The following is a 19,675-nucleotide window of genomic DNA, read 5'->3' as shown; positions in this document are numbered from 1 at the left end:
CTTGAGCCTTAGCACCACTTCCAGCTTTTTCTATATATGTGGTACCAAGGAATCGAACCCGGGTCTTCATGCTTGCTAGGCAAGCACTTTAACCACTAGGCCAAGTTCCTGGCCTGCACTTTTTTTTTTGGTGGGTCATGGAGCTTGAACTCAGCCTGGGCGCTGTCCCTCAGCTCTTCAGCTCAAGACTACCACCCTACCCTTGAGCCATGCTCCATTTCCTGTTTTCTAGAGATTAATTGGAGATAAGAGTCTCGGGTCCTTTTATGCCTGGGCTGGCTTTGAACCTTGATCCTCAGATCTCAGCTCCCTGAGTAGCTAGGAAGACAGGTGTGAGCCACCATGCTTGGCTGCACTGTTTTTTTCGTTGTTGTTGTTGTTTTTATTGTTTTTTTTTTTACCAGTCCTGAGGCTTGTACTCAGGGCCTGGCTTTTTCTTATGTATGTGGTACCGATGAATTGAACCCGGGTCTTCGTGCTTGCTAGGCCACACTCCCTGCCCTGCACTGGGTATTTTTAAGATAAGGTCTTTGCTTTTTGTTCAGATATGTGCTGAGACTGTTACCTGCTATCTTATGCTTCCCCTTGTAGCTTGAATGACAGGCATGTCCAGCCATGCCCAGCAATTTTCTGTTGAGATGAAGTTTCACAGACTTGTCTTCCTGGACTGGCTTAGAACCACAGTCTTCCAATCTCCCACATAGCTTAGGATATCAGGCACATATCACTGCACTCAACTATTCATTGAGAAGAGATATCAAATCATTTTTTTTGTCCTTGAACCATGATCTTTATTTTCAGCTTTCCAAATACCTACCAGTACAGGCATGAGCCACTGGCCCCTGACTTGTTCTTAAAGTGTAAGGAAAGCCAAGTATGGTGCCATGCACCTGTAACCTGAGCACTCCTGAGGTAAAATAGGAGAAGCATAAGTTCAAGGCAATCCTGGACTACACAGACCCCAGCATGAGCCTGGCCTACACAGTGAGAGCCTGCCTAAAAATAAAACACTCAGACTAGTAAGAATTTCTGGGTATGGACTGTATACTTAACAATTCTTAGCATCTGAGGGTGACCAATTGGGAATAAAAATTTTAAAGTATGTTTAAACAAAAAGTATGTTTAGGGGCCGGGCGTTTGGCCTATGGTAGAGTGCTTGCCTAGCATGCACGAAGACCCGGGTTCGATTCCTTGGTACCACATACATAGAAAAAAACCGGAGGTGGTGCTGAGGCTCAAATGGTGGAGCTGTAGCTTTTGAAAAAGTCCAAGGACAGTCCTCAGGCCCTGAGCTTAAGCCCAGGACTGGCCAAAAAAAAAAAAGTATGTTTATTATTCCCTTTTATTCTCACTAAACCACTATGAATTGCTAGATACATATACATATCCAAAATTTGCATTGCTTTATTAGTGATTCCTATGATGAGGTATAAAACAACATAAGCCTGAATTTGTGAAATGCCAAGTGTTACCTCAATGTAGTGGCCAATGCCTATAATCTGTTACTCAAGAGGTAGCGATTAGGAAGGTTACAGCTGGAAACTGCAAATAACCCAGACATGGTAGTGCATGCCTATAATCCCAACTATGTAGGAAAACCACAGACTAGGTCTAACTGGGGTAGGGGAAGGAAAGGATACAAGCCCCTACCCAAATAAGAAGGCATAAAGAGGCTGGGATGTGGTTCAAGTGGTAGAAGGCCTACTTGGCAAAGTGTGAGTTCAAACCCTAAGTTCAATTGCCAGTACTACCAATAAATAAATAAAAAAGAAAAAAGAGCTAATATCTGGCAATATTCTCAATACTTTCAACTGTTTCACATTTCATTACTTATTAGCTTACTCACTTATAATTTACTCTGTAAGAAATAGACCACAGGGCTGGGAGTGTGGCCTAGTGGTAGAGTGTTTGCCTAGCGTGCACAAAGACCCATTTGATTCGTCAATATCACATACACAGAAAGAGCCGGAAGTAGTGCTGTGGCTCAAGTGGTAGCGCACTTTCTTTGAGAAAGCCCAAGAACAGTGTTCAGGCCCTGAGTTCAAGCCCTAGGACTAGCAAAAAAAAAAAAAAATAGACCACAACTGATCCATACTTGCAAGTTCAGAATAAAACGATAGTCTGATATTGTAAACATTTCAGCCACACTTTTACTATCATACTACCTGTCATAAACATACCCACACACATCCATTGTCTTTAGAGTTTATACAGTTCTATGGCAGTATAACACAGTATCTGAATACTTCTTGTATGCCCCACACACAATAGCAAACATTAGGTAATGATCCAATGATGTGAGAGCTCACTGCCTTTGCAAGTACCTGATCTAAGGGAAGGTTTGACTGAAATGTCTGACACAGGGAAGAGAGTTTTAGTTTTAAAGCAACACTGGTAAGCAAATGGGAAATTCAGGAATCAGTGTCACCATTGGTTGACAGTAAACAAGGCGGGAACTAAGCTTCCTATTATACACCTTGGACAGCTGTACAAAAATGAAATACTATGAAAATTTGCTATGTTCATTTTACTTTCAAATGTTAATCTTAAAAGAATTTATTAAGGATAATAAGTGATGGAAAGATTCAGAAAACTTACTTACTCTTTGTATTCTCTCCCCAGTTCTTAGAATCCACTAAATCACCTGAATGCATAGTAGACATAATCTTCTGAGCAACACAGGAAAGAGGTATCTCACAGAGGTCAAAGCCTACATATGCCTCATAATTTTCCATTTTCATAAGGTCCTAGATATAAGATTAACATAGATAAATACCAATACTATCTTTGAAACTTCAAAATAATTAACACCATTATTTGGAAAATTAATGTTCTGAAAACTTCATTTTTAAGTCTGTATTAACAGCCATAGGTTTCAATCATCTCATAATATAAAAAAGATAGCTAAAAAATACACACACACACACACACACACACACACACACACACACAGCCAAAAGCTTAATATCTGGGTATCATAGTAAACAGAGAATTTATTTTCTAGTCACTTAGTTATGAAGTGAGCAATGTACTCAAGTACTCAGTTTCAAAAAATGGCTATTAGCCTTCAAGCGTACAAATCCGCCATCACTGTGCTGTTCAACACCTGGATTACTTGGGTGAAGGTCAGTAGAGATCAAGCACCTGACCACACAGATGTTATTTTCTCATTACGTGAAAGAAGAAAAACATAAATGCTCTAGCCCAAGATAAAGTGGGGGAGGGAAAGGGGATGTTACTTAAGTGAGCTGGTAACTAAATCTTAAAACATAGAGAAAATGGTTTAATACACTAAAATTCCCTCAATAAAACTTTAGCTCGGTGCAGATGGTTCACCCCTGTGATCCCAGCTACTCAGGAGACTAAGAGTTGAGGATCATGATTCGAAGCCCAAGCAGGAGTCAGTGAGACTCTTATCTCCTATTAACCACCAGAAAAACAGAGGTGGTGATGTGGCTCAAAGTGATAGAGCACTAGCCTTGACCAAAAAAAGCTCAGGGCTAGTAACACCGAGCTTTTTGTGCTCAAGATAGCATTCTACCACTTGAGTTACAGCTCCCTTTCTGGCTTTTCAGTGGTTAGTCAAGAGTCTTAGGGACTTTCCTGTCTTCGCTGGCTTCAAATTACAATCCTCAGATTTCAGCCTCCTGATTAGCTGGCATCATAGGTCACCAGTGCCCTACTAGTAAATGTTCTGTCCAATGGATTACAAAAATTAATGGTTGTTACTTAAATGTGCCCATTTCCAATAGTGATAGTTGGAATCACTCATTCTCTACAACAAACACAATAAATATTCTGAAAGTAACTCCCTGAGAAACTCACCTAGGATTTAACACAGGTCAAATGTAAACTGGGCTCTGAACAAACACTTGATATAACTGATAGTCTACTTCAAACTCACAATTTCTAATCATCCAAATGCTATACTAATATCTTATATTAAATACAGTCTACATTTAAGTAGAGTACATTTAAGTACTCATTCCTAAGAAATTAAAACATGTACAATAAGTCCTTTAACCACTTTAATGTAACTTTAAATTTCAAATTTATGTGTAATTTACACAAAAGCTCTGCCAAATATGTCTTGCAAAAAACATAAGGCCTCTCAGCTCCCATAACTCAACCACTAAAATGAAAATAGCCACTAGAATTCTGATATTCTACAGTATAAGCAGGCAGTCTCTTAAGTCTGCAGCAGGGAATTACAGGAAAATACAACTGAGCAGCCAAATTTTACTTTAGTCAAATATGAGGTGATTTGACAGGAACCTCCCTTGACTCAAACCCGAAGAAGACTGAAAATGCACAGTATAGAATCTATGATATGGTAGAGTACTAGCTTTGAGAAAGCTCAAGGACACTGACTAAGGACCGGCATTGTTCAAGCCCCAGGACCAGCAAAAAATAAAAATATAGAATCTATGATAACTTCCAGAACTAGCCAGGTTACTAACATGGCAGAATACACAACAGAGATATTCAATGAAGAAGGAACAACTCTTGTCCTAAGTGGGATGATTTGAGACTCCCTCACATGACTGAGAATCACACACTTACTAAACAATTGTTTCTGGAATTTTTCGTTTAGTATTTACAGACCGTAGTGGACCAAAGGTGACTACAATTTTAGAAAGCAAAGCTCAGTTAAGGGGGGAACTATTGCATTAATAAAGTCAATCAACTTAAAATGCTAACTTGTGTTAGTCAATGAAAGCTGAAACTATTGTATTAAAGTCAATTAACTTAAAATGCTAACCCAAGCACAGCACCAATGGCTCAAGAAGCTGAGACCTGAGTATCAAGATTCAAAGCCAGTAGGCAGGAAAGACCTTGACTCTTATCTCCAATTGACCACCAAAAGCCAGAAGTGGAGCCATTCAAGTGGTAAAACACTAACCTTGAGTAAAAAGGCCTCACAGATAGTGCCCAGACCCACGTTCAAGGATGTGCATTCAAGAATCCACTCCACCAGCACACAAAGAAGTATTTTTAAAAATGTTAACTTGGGCTGGGAGAGTGGCCTAGTGTTAAGAATGTTTGCCCACCCCAGGTTCGATTCGTTGATACCACATACACCAAAAAAGCCAGAAGTGGAGGTGTGGCTCAAATGGTAGAGTGCTAGCCTTGGGAATACCCAAGGACAGTCTGATTTCAAGCCTCAGGACTGGCAAAAAAAAAAAAAAAAAGTTAACTCAAAGCTGGGGCACAGTGGCCCACATCTGTAATCCTAATTACTTAGGAGGCTGAGATCTAAGGACTGTGATTCAAAGCCAGCCTGGGCACTAAAGTCCCTGACATTCTGATCTCCAATTATATCACCAGAAAACTGAAGTGGTGCTGTGGCTCAAGGGATAGGGTGGTAGCCTTGAGCTGAAGAGCTCAGGGACATCGTCCAGGCCCAGAATTCAAGCCCCATGACTGACCAAGAAACAAAAAAATTTACAGAAGACAATGATGAAAAGAAAAACACTGTACTTATAACCTGACTTCTGGAATCAAAACCCCCTTAACCACTTAATTAAAAATTAAATACATTCCTTGATCAATTAGACGTGCTTATATAAATATATATATATTTTTACCTGTAAATACAAATTTTCCAGAGCTAAGTGCTACTAAGCAAACAAGACATAAAATAGCATGCCAATACTGAACAGCATTTTATATGAAAAAAAACATAGATTGAATATCCCTTATCTGAAATGCCTAGAACCAAATCAGATTTCCAATTTTGGACTATTATTTGTGTAATGAAATATCTTGGAGATGAAACCCAAGTCTACATCTGAAATTCATTATGTCTCATGGACACCTTATACACTGAAGAATATATCTAGGTACAACTGCATAGTTTCTGACCTGTCACATGTAGTTAGAATGGAATTTCTTCTTGTGATGTAAATTCAGAGTTTGGCTAGGCATGGTGGTGCATGCTGGTAACCTCAGTATGTGGGAGCAGGAGGATGTCAAATTCAAGGCAAGTCTTGGCTACAGAATATGACTTTATCTCAAGAAAAAAAGAAAGGGTTTTTCTTGAGTAATATAGATTTTTCAGATTAGGGATGCTCAACTTCTATATATCTGAACCCACTAAATGAAAAGACACATTGGCCTTGAATTTAAAAACTGAGTCATGTTTATTACATATAGTCTCCTTCTATACATAAAACACAAAAACACAGCATATAGATTTTCAGTTGTTTTTTTTTTTTTTTTTTGCCAGTCCCAGGCTTGAGCTCAGGGCGTGAGCACTGTCCTTGGACTTTCTCAAGGCTAGAGCTCTACCACTTGAGCCACAGCACCACTTCCAGCTTTTTTCTATCTATGTGGTACCGAGGACTCGAAACTGGGTCTTCGTGCATGCTCGGCAAGCACTCTACCACTAGGTCAAACTCCCAGCCCAGTCATTTTCAATCTTTTCAATCTTAAAGATCAACAGCCTTAATCTTTGATTGATTTTCTAAATTCTCTACAGTATTTTTCAAATAGTCTCCATCTTTTGAAAAATACACATATAATTCTCTTTCTATCTGATGCAATTTATTAGCTGCTAAAATTTTTCTTTTGGTCTTCACATCAGCAAGAATATCAGCAAGGAGATGATTTAGCTTATTCAATTGAGATTCAACTTGATAAAAGTAATCCATTAATTCCTAAAAAAAAAAGAAAAATAAGCACTTTTACTCAAGAATTTTAGTATCAGCAATTGTAACTTAAAATATAACTTATAAGACTACATGATTTAATAACTGCACAATCTAAGCAATAAACTGCAATTAGAAATGAAATTATAGGAATGTAATCATATATTTCATTATCAGGTATCAAATATGATAATTATAAAAGCACTTAGGAATGTTAGCATGCACACTTGCATATCTTACTCTACCTAAAATGAAGATGCATTCTGTAATCAAAAACATGATGTGACTTTAGCCAGATATCTTTTTTTTTTTTTTTTTTTGCCAGTCCTGGGCTTGTACTCAGGGCCTGTGCACTGTCCTTGGGCTTTCTCAAGGCTAGAGCTCTACCACTAGAGCCACAGCTCAAGCCACTTGCGGCTTTTTCTTTTTCTGTGTTTTTCTGTTGTTGTTGCTGGTAGTGGGGCTTACACTCTGGGCCTGGTGCTGTCCTTGGAGTTTTTCAGCTCAAGCTCAAGACTACCGTCCTACCCCTTGAGCCACAGTGCCAACTCTGGTTTTCTAGGGGTTAATTGGAAATAAGAGTCTCAAGAGTCTTTAGTGCCCAGCTGGCTGTGAATTCCAATTCTCAGATCTCATCTTCCTGAGTAGCTAGGGCTATAGGCGTGAACCACACCAGATGTTGGGGGCCGAGTAACGCCATTCTAATAACTTTCTGCTGTAGTAGGGGTAAACAAGTGGACCTCTTTATCCTGCCCACCTGTTGTGCTGATAGGCTCCCGTACCCAATATAAGGAGGGGGGTTTATTGGAGAGAGATTTTCCTGCCTTGATGAAGCTGCGTGGCGTTTCTGTTCGTGCTCCGGAGAAGCAAGGCTGAGTGCGGGAGGACAGTGGGCCCTCTTCTCGCGGCTTGGACTGGTTGGGGTGTGTTTTTCCCATCCCTCCTCAAGAGGGACTGGGGATGAAGGACCCCGACAACCAGACACTTCCTATGTATAAGACACTGAGGAATTGAATGGGTCTTCATGCATGCTAGGCAAGCACTCTATCACCAGGTCAAATTCTTGGCCCTATAGCCACATACTTTTTTTTTTTTTTTTTAATAATGTTTTCTCATCAACATTCCTGATACCTAGCAAAGTAAAAAATAAGAGGCATTTTAAATGAACATGAAGCTTTGAAAATACCATAACCATATTAGGTCTAGTGACTCTTTTGTGTCAGTACAGATCTTAAACTCATGGGATTACTCAATCAAAGCCTTTGCTCGTAGCTTTGAGCCACCCCTACGCTTTCAGCTTTTTGCTAGTTAACTGCAGCTGAGAATTGGACCGAATCCTCATATTCAGCCCCCTGAGTAGTAAGGTTTATAGGGAGGTGTGAGTGTGTCAGTGCACACACATATGTGCATGGGCTGGTCCTGGGGAGTGTGTCTAAATTGAGATCTGCCCGTCTCAGGCTTCCACTGCTGCTGAGCTGACAGATGGCTCACAAGCTCATCCAACTTCCTCTGTTAAGGTAAGGTCTTTGGGACTTTTCTGCCAGGCTAGACAGGGGCCGCCAGTCTTCTAATCTCAGCCTCATAAGTAGCCACCGCTCTGTCCCGTTATGGGTTAGGAAATGGTTTTGTGAATTTTTCCACCTAGGCTGGCCTCAAACTGACTCTCCCATAACAGCCTCCCAGGAAATTACTCACACCTGTGAGCCACCGGCAAGCAGTATGTTCTAAAAAGTCTTTTCAAATACTATGCGAATACCCACCTGATCGCTAAGCAGAAGCTGATGACCGCCTTGATACAAAGCATCACTAAGCATGTCCACATCTTTATGCACTTTGGAAAGAAAGAAAAAATGTTCTTGAGTAGATACTTCCAGCTGATCTTGCTCTAGAGAGACATCTTTTTTCAATTTCTCAGCCACTTCCTCCAGACTTCCATGAGTAATAAACAATTCTTTTTTCTTGTTGTCTCCCTCTAAAAGGTGATAAAGCCTAAAACATATAAAGAAAAAGTATAGGGAAATATTCTCATTAGTATCGTTTCAAAATTAAATCCCATTATAGGGCTGGCAGTTTGGCCTAGTGGTAGAGTGCTTGACTAGCATGCATGAAGACCCAGGTCTGATTGCTCAGTACCACATACATAGAAAAGCTAGATGTGGTGCTGTGGCTCAAGTAGTAGAGTACTAACCTTGAAAGCCAAAGGACAGTGCTCAGGCCCTGAGTTCAAGCCCCAGGACTGGCAGAAAAACAACCCAAAACCCCACTATATTGAGGCATCTACAGAGATAACTAACAACTGAAAAATAGTTGTGTGTGCTCCTAAAAGCAAACAAAACTATCTCAACTATATTACTTCTGTACAGAAATACCTGAATTTAGACTTGGTGGAACATTATCGATAATCCTAATACTCAAAGCTGAAGCAGAAAGATTTTGAGATTAAGGATTGCCTTGACTACCTATTAACTTTGAGGTCAATGAATGATGTCTTAAAAACAAAGTATAACCAGAAAAACAGTTCCTCGGGCTGAGAGTGTAGCCTAGTGGTAGAGTGCTCGCCTAGCATGCACAAATCCTTTGGTTCCATTCCTTGGTAATAGGTACTCAGAAAAAGCTAGAAGTGGTGCTGTGGCTCAAGTAGAGTGCTAGATTGGAGGAAAACCAAAAGACAGTGCTCAGGCCCTGAGTTCAAGCTCCAGGACTGGCAAAAAAAAAAAAAGTTATAGACATGAAATAACTGACTTCAAAATGTGATTCGGTGATATCCCAAAGGAAACATTCTTCACAAATACATTTAGGAGATGGTAGCAACAGCAACATGCTTTGAAACCAAAGGCCTAGGTTCAAATAAATTACTGGAACCCAATTTCTATATTCAGTATCTGCCTGTTCTATAAAGACTCTGGTGGGACTAGAGAAATACGAAAGATGTAAACAATATATAAACAATGAAGAGCTAATAAATGGCTAGAATATCAAGTTTTTGCTACTCCAATCTTGTCAGTTTGGGGTTGCTAAATTTATAAGCATGATGGTTCATTCTTATAATCCAGGCTGGGCTTAGGGGGACTGCAATTCAAGGTCAGCCTGGGCAAAGAGCTTAAGAGACCTCACCTTGACCAACAAAAAGCTGGAGCTGGCAGTGCATATCTATCACCTCAACCAAAGGATAAATGGAAGGACTGTGGAGCAGGCTCTATATGAACTATATGCTCTATATGTATAGAGCAAGACTCTATATGTAAAACAATTTAAAAGAGCTAGGGGCATGGCTCACCTGGTAGAGCCCTTCCAAGCAGGAAGCTTTGAGTTCACATTCTCCAGGACCACACACACACACACACACATGCAAACATGCACGCACGCATGCATGCACCCTGAAGTTCCACACACACACACACACACACACACACACCCTGAAGTTCCACAAGACCACCTGTGCACTTCAATCATTAGTAGCAGGAAAACCCACCTGCCTATGAGGGAAACGAAAAAAAAAAAAAAAGCTGAAGCAATGTATTGCAAACAAAGCTGACAAGAAGCACCTGCTTTTTGTCATTTGTGTCTAAGTTACAAGAGACTCTAGAATGGTTCAAGTGCAAAGCTGCACATTACAATCCTGTGAAATGTAACTGCACAATTCCACAAGGCAGTGTTCACATACATCATGCTGTCAATGGCACCCCCTCAAGTGAGGCAGTCCTAAACCCATGTCCATCATTTTGCTAATAACCAAGAAATCCACAGTGAAGACTAAATTGTGTTGTATCCATTAATGTCCCCAATCCACTGGCATCACCTTTAAAGTAGCTGCATTTACACTTAATGTGGGTCACATATATAATCCTAGCTACTGAAGAGGCTAAGATCTGAGGACCGAGGTTCAAAGTCAGACAGAAAAGTTCATGAAATTTTCAAATGATCCAGCAAAAAGCTTGAAGTGGAGCTGTGGTCCAAGTGATAAGAGTCAGCCTTCAGTGAAAAACCCAACTGAGAGTCCAAGGCCCTGAGTTCAAGTACTATAACTGGAGACTGAAACACGAACACACACATACACACACTCACACTGGAAAAAGAAAAACAGAAGAGAATAAAAAGACCAAAACTGGAGTACAACAATTTTTAAACCCACGTTTCAATTTACTCTTTTATACTTCACAAAAACAAAGAAATAATTACTAAAGATGTAATAAACCTACATACCGGTGAGTAGAATAATCGTTGGAGTCAATGGTATTCCTTGGATTTATTTGCTTAGAGACAGACGGATCTGTTAACATTTGTAATCGTTGGCAGAGCATCTTGTTTCTTTGACTAAGTTCTTGAACCAGATTCTCAAGGTGCCGATATATGTCCCAATGCTTCCTCAATTCAATTTCATAAGATAGTTGTATAAGTTCAAATGATGCCTTTTGCTTTATTAAGTGATTTAAAACTAATTCTTGTCTTTCTGTATAATAATCTTGTTTAGCAATCTGAAGATCAAAATCTCCCTTTACAACTGGCATATTCAATAACTGGGCATTCTCTTTTACCACAGCAGGCAAACATTTATCTTTTATATGAGTGATTTGTTCTCCAAGTTTCAGAATCTCACTGTTCAAGCTAGAAATTTTAGCATCCAAATTTTCTTGGTCAGTGACCTACACAAAGAAAAGTAATTATATTTCACACTACAAGTTTAAACTAAAAATAGTTTTTAAACCACTTTTTACCATTTTAAGTGATTAGGTATTATACTCAATTAATAAAAACTAATTCTATATTAATATTAGCTGAAATTATAGTTTAAAAAGAAAAAATGTGGTCTGGGAGTTTGGCCTAGTGGTAGAGTGCTTGCTTAGCATGCACAAAGACCCAGGTTCGATTCCTCAGTACCACATATACAGAAGTGGTGCTGAGGCTCAAGTGGTAGAGCTCTAGCCTTGAGAAAAAAAAAGCCCAAGGACAGTGCCTAAAGCCTTGAGCCTAAAACCCAGGACTAGCAAAAAAAAAACAAAACAAAACAAGATAACCCCTCTATACATTATCCCAACAATTAAAAAATGGGGGGCTGGGAGTGTGGCCTAGTAGTAGAGTGCTTGTCTAGCATGCATATACACATATACCACATATACAAAGGCCAGAAGTGATGCTGTGGCTCAAGTGGTAGAATGCTAGCTTTGAAAAAGCTCAAGGACAGTGCTGAGGACCTAAGTTCAAGCCCCAGGACTGGCAAAAAAAGAAAGAAAAAAGATGAACTAAGAGTAAAAACAGCATCAATATTAAGCCTTAAGGCCACACACACACACACACACACACACACACACACACACAGAATAATGGGTGTGGAAGACCTCATCACATCTGAATAACTCAGTCATAACACTAACATTTTACTGACAGCAAATGCATACTATTTAAGTTCACCTTAAAAATTATTTTCAGGGCCGGGAGTTTGGCCTAGTGGTAGAGTGCTTGCCTAGCATGTACAAAGACCCGGGTTCCATTCCTCAGTACCACATACGTAGAAAAAAGCTAAAAGTGGTGCTGTGGCTCAAGTGGTAGAGCTCTAGCCTTCAGAAAAGTCCAAGGACAGTGCTGAGGCCCTGAGTTCAAGCTTTACAACTGGCAAAAAAAAAAAAAAAGTCCAGAAGAAGTCCTGGGGCAGAGTTTGGCCTAGTGGTAAGAGTGCTTGCATAGCAAGCACGAATATCTGGGTTTGATTCCTCGGTACCACATATATAGAAAAAAAGCCGGAAATGGTACTATGGCTCCAGTGGTACAGCTCTAGCCTTCAGAAAGCCCAAGGACAGTGCTCAGGCATCAAGTTCAAGGCCCAAGACTAGCAAAAAAAAAAAAGCATTTTCAGGGCCGGGCGCAGTGGCTCATGTCTGTGATCCTAGCTACTCAAGAGGCTGACATATGAGGATCAAGGTTCAAAGCCAACCTGGGCACAAAAGGAGCTGAGACTCTTATCTCCAATTATCCTCTAGAAAATGGGAAGTGGGGCTTGGCGCAAGGGTAGGGTGGTAGCTTTGAGCTGAAGAGCTCAGGGACAGCATCTAGGCCAAGTTCAAACCCCAAGACCCACATACACACAAAATATAAATATATATATATATATATTTATTTATTTATTTTCAGGCTAGGTGCGTTGGCTCACACCTGTAATCCTAGCTACTCAAGAAGCTAGGATCTGAGGATCAAGGTTCAAAGGCAGCCCAGGCACTAAGGTCCGTAAGACTTTTTATCTCCAGTTAACTACCAGAAAACGGGAAGTGGCACTGTGGCTCAAGGGAGAGGGCCATAGCCTTGAGCTGAAGAGCTCAGGGATAACACCCAGGCCCAGAGTTCAAGACCCACACTGACAAAAAGAAAGAAAGATGGGGGTAGGGGGGAGGGAAATGGGGACCAAGACATGAGAAAGGGTATCAATGTATGTGAAGTAATGCACCTTCTATCTGGCGAATGTAATGTAACCCTTCTATTAATTACAATAAAAAATATATGGAAAAAAAAAAGAAAAATTATTTTCAGGGCTAGAAGTATAGTTCGAGTTGTAGAGCACCTACCTGGAAAGCACAAAGTTCTGCTTTTCAAACCCCAGTACCATTTTTAAAAACTGCCAATATAAATAAATATACACAAAAAAGCTATCTTAGTGGATATTCTTCCAACTTACTAGTTGATTTTAGTACACAGAATTACATCAAATTTTGTGCCAAGCCAGTGGCTCATGGCTCCTGTCTGTAATCTTAGCTGCTCAGGAGGCTGAGATCTGAGGATTGCAGTTCAAAAGCCAGCTCCGGTAGGAAACATCTGTGAGACTCTTATCTCCAACAGAATGTGGTGCTGTAGCTCAAGTGGTAGAGCACTAGCCTTGAACTAAAGAGTAGAGGGACAGAGTCCAGGCCCTGAATTCAAACCCCACAACCAAAAAAAAAAAAAAAAAAAAAAGGTTTTGTGTCAGTTATAACTAACTTGGTACAGACTTAGAAGTCACATTTTTTCCCCAGTCCTAGGGCTTGAACTTAGGACCTGGGCAAGGTCCTTGGATAATTTTTGCTCAAGGCTAGTGATCTACCTGTTGAGTAGCCACAGCACCACTTGTGGCTTTCTGTATAGGTGATACCAAGGAATCAAATTCAGGGCTTACTTAGTGCATGCTAGGTGAACACTCAACCACCAGGCCATGCTCCTGACCCTAGAAGTTCCATTTTCACTTAACACACCTGCAGTATAGCCACACATTCTCAACAAAGCAAGTCCCTGACCTGCAGTACATATATACATTCTGAACAAAGCAGGTCTCTGAACTTGGATGTTTGGCTTCATTGACACCAGGCTAACTCAGAGTAAACAAAGGCAGAATACTCACAATCAACTAATTGTTCTGTCATATCACAAAAAGCAAATTTCTAGTTCAGTCTATATCCAAAGTAATACAAATGTTAAATTCAAAATGCAAACTAAAATATTTGCTTAAAATAAACTACAGGGGGCCGGGAGTTTGGCCTAGTGGTTAAAGTGCTTGCCTAGCATGCATGAAGACCCGGGTTCGATTCCTCGGTACCACATACATAGAAAAAAGCCAGAAGTGGTGCTGAGGCTCAAGTGGTAGAGTGCTAGCCTTGAAAAAGTCTAAGGACAGTGCTCAGGCCCTGAGCTCAAGCCCAGGACTGGCAAAAAAAAAAAATAAACCACAGGGCCAGGAGCGTGGTCTAGTGGTAGAGTGCTTTGCATTCACAAAGCCCTGGATTCAATTCCCCCACCACATACACAGAAAAAGCCTGAAGCGGTGCTATGGCTCAAGTGGTAGAACACTCGGCATGAGAAAGCCCAAAGACAGTGCTTAAGACCTGAGTTGAAGTCCAAAGAAGGGCCAAAAAAAAAAAGAGTAAAATAAAGCTACATAATTTGGTTGGAATTATAATCACTATCTAAGCTTTTCACTGATGACCTATTGTATATAACAAATATGTATACACAAGTAAGTACTAAACAAGCCTCATACTGATGGCTCACACCTGTAACCTTAGCTATTCAAGAAGCTGAGATTTGAGGATTGAGGTTCAAAACAGGAAGTGGCACTGTGGCTCAAAGTGGTAGAGTACTAGCCCTGATCTAAAGAGCTAAGAGACAGCGCCCAGGTCCAGAGTTCAAGCACCATGACTGACCAAAAAAGAAAAAAAAATACTAAACAGAAAAAATAAAAATTGGCCGGGAGTTTGGCCTAGTGGTTAAAGTGCTTGCCTAACATGCATGAAGACCCGGGTTCGATTCCTTGGTACCACATACATAGAAAAAAGCCGGAAGTGGTGCTGAGGCTCAAGTGGTAGAGCTCTAGCCTTGAGAAAGTCCAAGGACAGTGCTCAGGCCCTGAGCTCAAGCCCAGGACTGGCAAAAAAAAAAAAATTATAATCAGATCCACCTTTTTAAAATACTTTAGTAGAGATATTAAATTCTACACTTAGAACACGAATACAGTCTCATTCACTTGCTTACCTTGCTAGTTAGGCTGTGAAGATTCTCCTCTGCCCATTTTATACTTGATTTCATGTTCAAATTACTTGCTTTCAAGTGAATTAACTGATGTTGAGCACAGATGTATGCTAGCTGCAGCCTAGCCATCTCCAGTTGTCTCTCCTCAAGGATTTCTTGACTGTCACAAATAGATGCTGTTTGTATATCTAAAAGTTGAAATTTTTCTTCATTTGAACTTTCAACTACGTCATGTAAACCCTGAAAGAAGTGTTTTTTGGAGTATGAAGTTAACGCTGTTGTACTTTTTTCCTCTTGGCTTAGATATTTCTCCAAGGAAAACTGGGATAAAAACACCATTGGATTTGCACCTTGACCTAAATTAGAATGTCTGAAGAATATCATCAATTTATTAATTTCATCAGCAAGAGCCTTAAGTTCATTACTGAGCTTAACATTCCTAACATTTAGAATTCCTTGACTTTGTTTCAGTTTTTTAGTGGCTTCTTCTTGTTTAGTATTTAGTTTCAGAGACGTGTGGCTATTTGCTGAAGTCATCAACTGGCACTTATTACGGCGCTGAACCTTTAGGTTTTTTAATTTCTGCAGAGTTTGAACTTCATCCTCTAATTTCTCTAGTTCTTTGTCATCCAATCTAGGTGTCTTCAAATCAAAAGTTTTACAAGTTTTAAGAACTTCTTCCAATGCTGACCCTTCTAGGATGGGCTTGCCTGATTTTTGAAGAATGCTAAAAGCTTCCAATTCTTTCTCAGACAAAACGTTGTGTTCATTCACATTTCCACAAAACCATCTCAAAAATGATTCATCTTCCACATTTTCAAACAGCCAGTCAAAATCTTCTCCAGTAAGAATATCAGCTTTGGGATAATCAATTTTTCTTAATGTTTCCACAAATTCATTTCCACAACTCATGGCTTAACTATCTGTTTCTTATATCTGATGTGGATTTATGGTACTGATTTTTAAAAAATAAATACAAATATAAACATAGCTAATGTTTACACTAAGTCCACAGAGAAAGGGAAACTGATTTAAGAATGTTATGATTCCTCCTGGGGGATAGGGAAGAAAAGAAACATTAGACCAAAAAGCAAATTATTTTTTAAAGACACAGATAAATGACACATGATATTAGGGAGCAGTAGTTACATTGTCTGGTGACAATAAAGCAAAGCATCTATTTTGGGTATTTCTTAGGTAAAGAAAAACAGTAACATCTCTTTTCCAGTGAACAACGTAGTGTGTTAGAAACATGGTTATTTGTAGCTCAAAGTAAACGACTGAAACACACCCAAGTCAACACGTTCCTAAGCAGGCTCTTTCTCTTGGCTTTCTGAGCAAGAAAACAGAAGTCAGTATGGAAATTCACTTTCTTTTGAGGAAGAATCAACTAAATATTACCTTAGTTGGCCCTCATCAAACTCATTAGGCTCTACCTAATGACTTCAAAGTCAACCAGCCAGGAAGAACAGTGCACATTTGTTATTTTCAGGAAGCCCACAGCTGAATGACCCACGAATGAGGCCAAGCGGAGGCTGCCCTGGACGTTCCGTAGTAAGACACCGGCTCAACAAGTGCTACCGCAGGCTCCAATCCGACGCCGGGTTCTGCGCAGGCCGCCCGCGCCAGCTCCCCGCCCGCGGCCCCCGTTCCCTCCGCAGTGCCCACCGCACGAGCGCGCCGAGCCACGCCCCGCAGTGCACCCCCGCCCCGGGCCCGCGGCCGCCCCGCGCCTCCCCCCGGGCCCCCCGCCCCGGGCCCGCGGCCGCCTCGCGCCTCCCCCGGGCCCCCCCCCGCCCCGGGCCCGCGGCCGCCCCGCGCCTCCCCCCGGGCCCCGAGCCCCGGGCCCGCGGCCGCCCCTCGCCCACCGCCCTCATCCCGTCCCTTCCCCTCAGCGCTACTCGCTCGCCCGAGCGCGGCGGGAGGGCGCACAGAGTGGAGGCCACCCCGACAACCCAACCGCCCCACAGCCCCCTGAGCGCCCTACCTCCGGCCGCTCCTGCCCGCGTCCTCACAGCTGCCGCCAACCGCCCGCCGCGCAGGGCCTGACGGGAGCGCGGCGACGAGCGCACGCGCAGTGGGAAAAGCGCGGCGTCCCGGTGGCATGCGGGGGGTGGGGCCTGGCTTGGGGACTGGGCGGCTCCACCCTCGGAGCTCGATGATTGGCTGCCCTGAGCGATACCCCCGCCCTCGACTCCGCCCCGAGCGTGATGACTGGCTCCCTCCCTCGAGGTCCCGCCCTCGCTCCGTGTTTCCTCTCGGCGGGGCGGCCGCGTCCGGCCGGTCGCCTTCCGCGCTGCGGGGAGCGGGCGCGCGGCGGCCCCGCCTCCGGCCCGCAGCGTGAGGTTCCGCCCTCGGGGCCTCCCCCGACCCCGCGGAGTACGGAGGCCCGAGGCCCGACGGTTCCACCGGCCCCACTCTGTCCTCCGGAACTCCGTGGGCCGTAGAGAGGCGGCGCACCGGCGGCCCCGGGTTCCGCGGCGGTCCCGGCGCGGCCAGCCCCGCGCTGGGCTCCTCGGAAGGGCCAGGGGTCGCTTTCACGACGGCTCTGATTTTGCAAAAGCCCTCAACTCCGGAACCCTCGCCGACTTCCGGGCCGAAGCCGATTTCCCCGAGACCCCGCTGTGGGATCCGGGGGACTGGAGGGGCGGGGCGGGCAGGGGAGGACCCGGGGGGAGGGAGGGGAGGACCGGGAGGGCGGGGAGGACCGGGAGGGCGGGACGGGGCAGGGGAGGACCCGGGGGGAGGGAGGGGAGGACCGGGGGGGAGGGGAGGACCGGGAGGGCGGGACGGGGCAGGGGAGGACCCGGGGGGAGGGAGGGGAGGACCGGGGGGGAGGGGAGGACCGGGAGGGCGGGACGGGGCAGGGGAGGACCCGGGGGGAGGGAGGGGAGGACCGGGGGGGAGGGGAGGACCGGGAGGGCGGGACGGGGCAGGGGAGGACCTGGGGGGAGGGGGTGGAAGACGGGGGGGGGGAGGGGAAGACGGGGGGGGCAGGGGAGGACCCGGGGGGGGTGGAAGACGGGGGGGAGGGGAAGACGGGGGGGGGGGAAGGACCGGGAGGGCGGGACGGGGCAGGGGAGGACCCGGGGGGAGGGAGGGGAGGACGGGGGGGGGAGTGGAAGACGGGGGGGAGGGGAAGATCGGGGGGGAGAGGGGCGGGGGAGGAGAGGACGGGGGGGGAGGAGGACCGGAGGGGGGCGGGACGGGGCAGGGGAGGACCCGAGGGGAGGGGAGGGGGCAGGGGCCGGACGGGGGAGGGTCCCGAGACGAGGGAAGGGGGAGGAGAGGACGGGGGGGGGGAGGAGGACCGGAGGGGGGCGGGACGGGGCAGGGCCTCTGGACGGAGCTGGGCTGCGGGTTTGGCCGGAGGAACCGAGGCGGTGGCTGCTCGAGAGGGAAGGGGGAGGAGGAGGGAGAGGGCCGCCGAGCCGGGAAGGATCTCGGGAGCGGCCAGGGGAGCTGCGGCTTTGTTTTGTTTTCGCAGGGGAGGAGCTTGTGCGTGTTGGTGGAAGAGACCCCTTGGCAGACCTTCCGGGCTGGCGGTGCGGCCCTGGCCCGAGGCTGCCTGCACATCGCTGCTGGGCGGGGTCCTAGCCCAGACTGCCCCACCGCCCTCTTTTGAGTTGACCACCGTTAGCTTAGCTGAGACTCCAGCGGCTGAGAGCTGAGGATCACAGTCTGAAACCAGTCCCAGCAGTCAGGTCCCCAGGAGATTCTTATCTCCTAGTAATCACTCAAAAAACTGGAAGTAGAGCTGTGGCTCAAGACGGGAGTGTGCCAGCCTGGACCCTGCCCGGCTCCAAGTCTGCTGCGCCTCCTGTGGTCCTCCTCCAAACCCTATCACCTTGGCATTGAGCTCAAAACACCTGCTTTATCCCGTCCTTCACCTCACCTCTGCCCTCATCTCACCTCCTTGTAGATCTCCTTGCAGTCTCAGGCCCAGCCTGCCTTGAAGTGTGGGCCAAGGCTCCTCTGCTCCTTCCCGTCTCTGGTTTTCTGAGATTACAGCCATAACACTGGTGCTCTGCTAATCTGGGCTAATTGCTGACAGGACTTTTTCCTAGGCCTCCACTGCCACTGCCGCCTCCTCCTCCCTCTCCTCCTCCTCCTCTTTCTCCCTTTTTTTTTTGTTGTTGTTTTTGTTTTTGTTGGTTGTGGGATTTGAACTCTGGGCCTAGGTGCTGTCCCTGAGCTCTTCATCTCAAGGCTACTGCCCTCCCCCCCCCCACCCCGTGAGCCACAGCGCCATTTCCACTTTTCTAGTTTGTTAATTGGAGATAAGACTCTCATGGTCTTTAAGACCCAGGCACACCATGGAGTGTGAACATGAAGGTGGAGTGAGGCTGCGTCACAGTCTGGCTCATGTGTCCATCCAGACACAAAGTGGAGTGTGGGCTCCCGGGCAGAGGGATGGGAGGGGCAGACCCTGCCCAGGCAGTCCTCACACTGGACAGAGCCATCCCCCGGGCTGGCCCTCCCTTCCCCCCTCACCCCAATGCAGGCAGAGGAGGAGCAGCTGCCACCTCAGCCAATGTTGG

The 19,675-nt window shown here is 44.7% G+C and overlaps 2 protein-coding genes across 2 annotated transcripts in view; both read right to left on the bottom strand.

The window, feature by feature from the left end:
* Poln (DNA polymerase nu) overlaps positions 1 to 2,743 on the bottom strand; it is an 85,730-nt gene extending 82,987 nt beyond the window's left edge. The window contains exon 1 of the mRNA XM_090343922.1: positions 2,603 to 2,743. Coding sequence (XP_090200048.1) covers positions 2,603 to 2,741 — 139 coding nt within the window. The 5' untranslated portion in view covers positions 2,742 to 2,743. The remainder of the gene's footprint in view (positions 1 to 2,602) is intronic.
* Positions 2,744 to 6,119: 3,376 nt separating this feature from the next.
* On the bottom strand, positions 6,120 to 16,697 carry Haus3 (HAUS augmin like complex subunit 3). The gene is made up of 4 exons (XM_090343920.1): positions 15,138 to 16,697; positions 10,854 to 11,293; positions 8,411 to 8,639; positions 6,120 to 6,659 (listed from the first exon to the last, which is right to left on the bottom strand). Exons 1-4 carry the CDS (start codon positions 16,044 to 16,046, stop codon positions 6,432 to 6,434), a joined length of 1,806 nt encoding a protein of 601 aa, XP_090200046.1. The 5' UTR covers positions 16,047 to 16,697; the 3' UTR covers positions 6,120 to 6,431.
* Positions 16,698 to 19,675: the final 2,978 nt, after the last annotated feature.

This window comes from Megascapheus bottae, chromosome 13 (genome assembly GCF_031878675.1).
Source record: "Megascapheus bottae isolate mThoBot1 chromosome 13, mThoBot2.hap1, whole genome shotgun sequence".
NCBI lineage: Eukaryota > Metazoa > Chordata > Mammalia > Rodentia > Geomyidae > Megascapheus > Megascapheus bottae.
This window is presented reverse-complemented; position numbering and strand designations above follow the sequence as displayed.

Excerpts from the sequence above, each read along its gene's own strand:
- Haus3 (XM_090343920.1), bottom strand. The coding sequence starts at position 16,046 with ATGAGTTGTGGAAATGAATTTGTGGAAACATTAAGAAAAATTGATTAT. Across the intron at positions 11,294-15,137 it reads TTCACAGCCTAACTAGCAAG|GTCACTGACCAAGAAAATTT; the intron begins GTAAGCAAGTGA and ends TTCTTTGTGTAG. Across the intron at positions 8,640-10,853 it reads AACGATTATTCTACTCACCG|GCTTTATCACCTTTTAGAGG; the intron begins GTATGTAGGTTT and ends TATATGTTTTAG.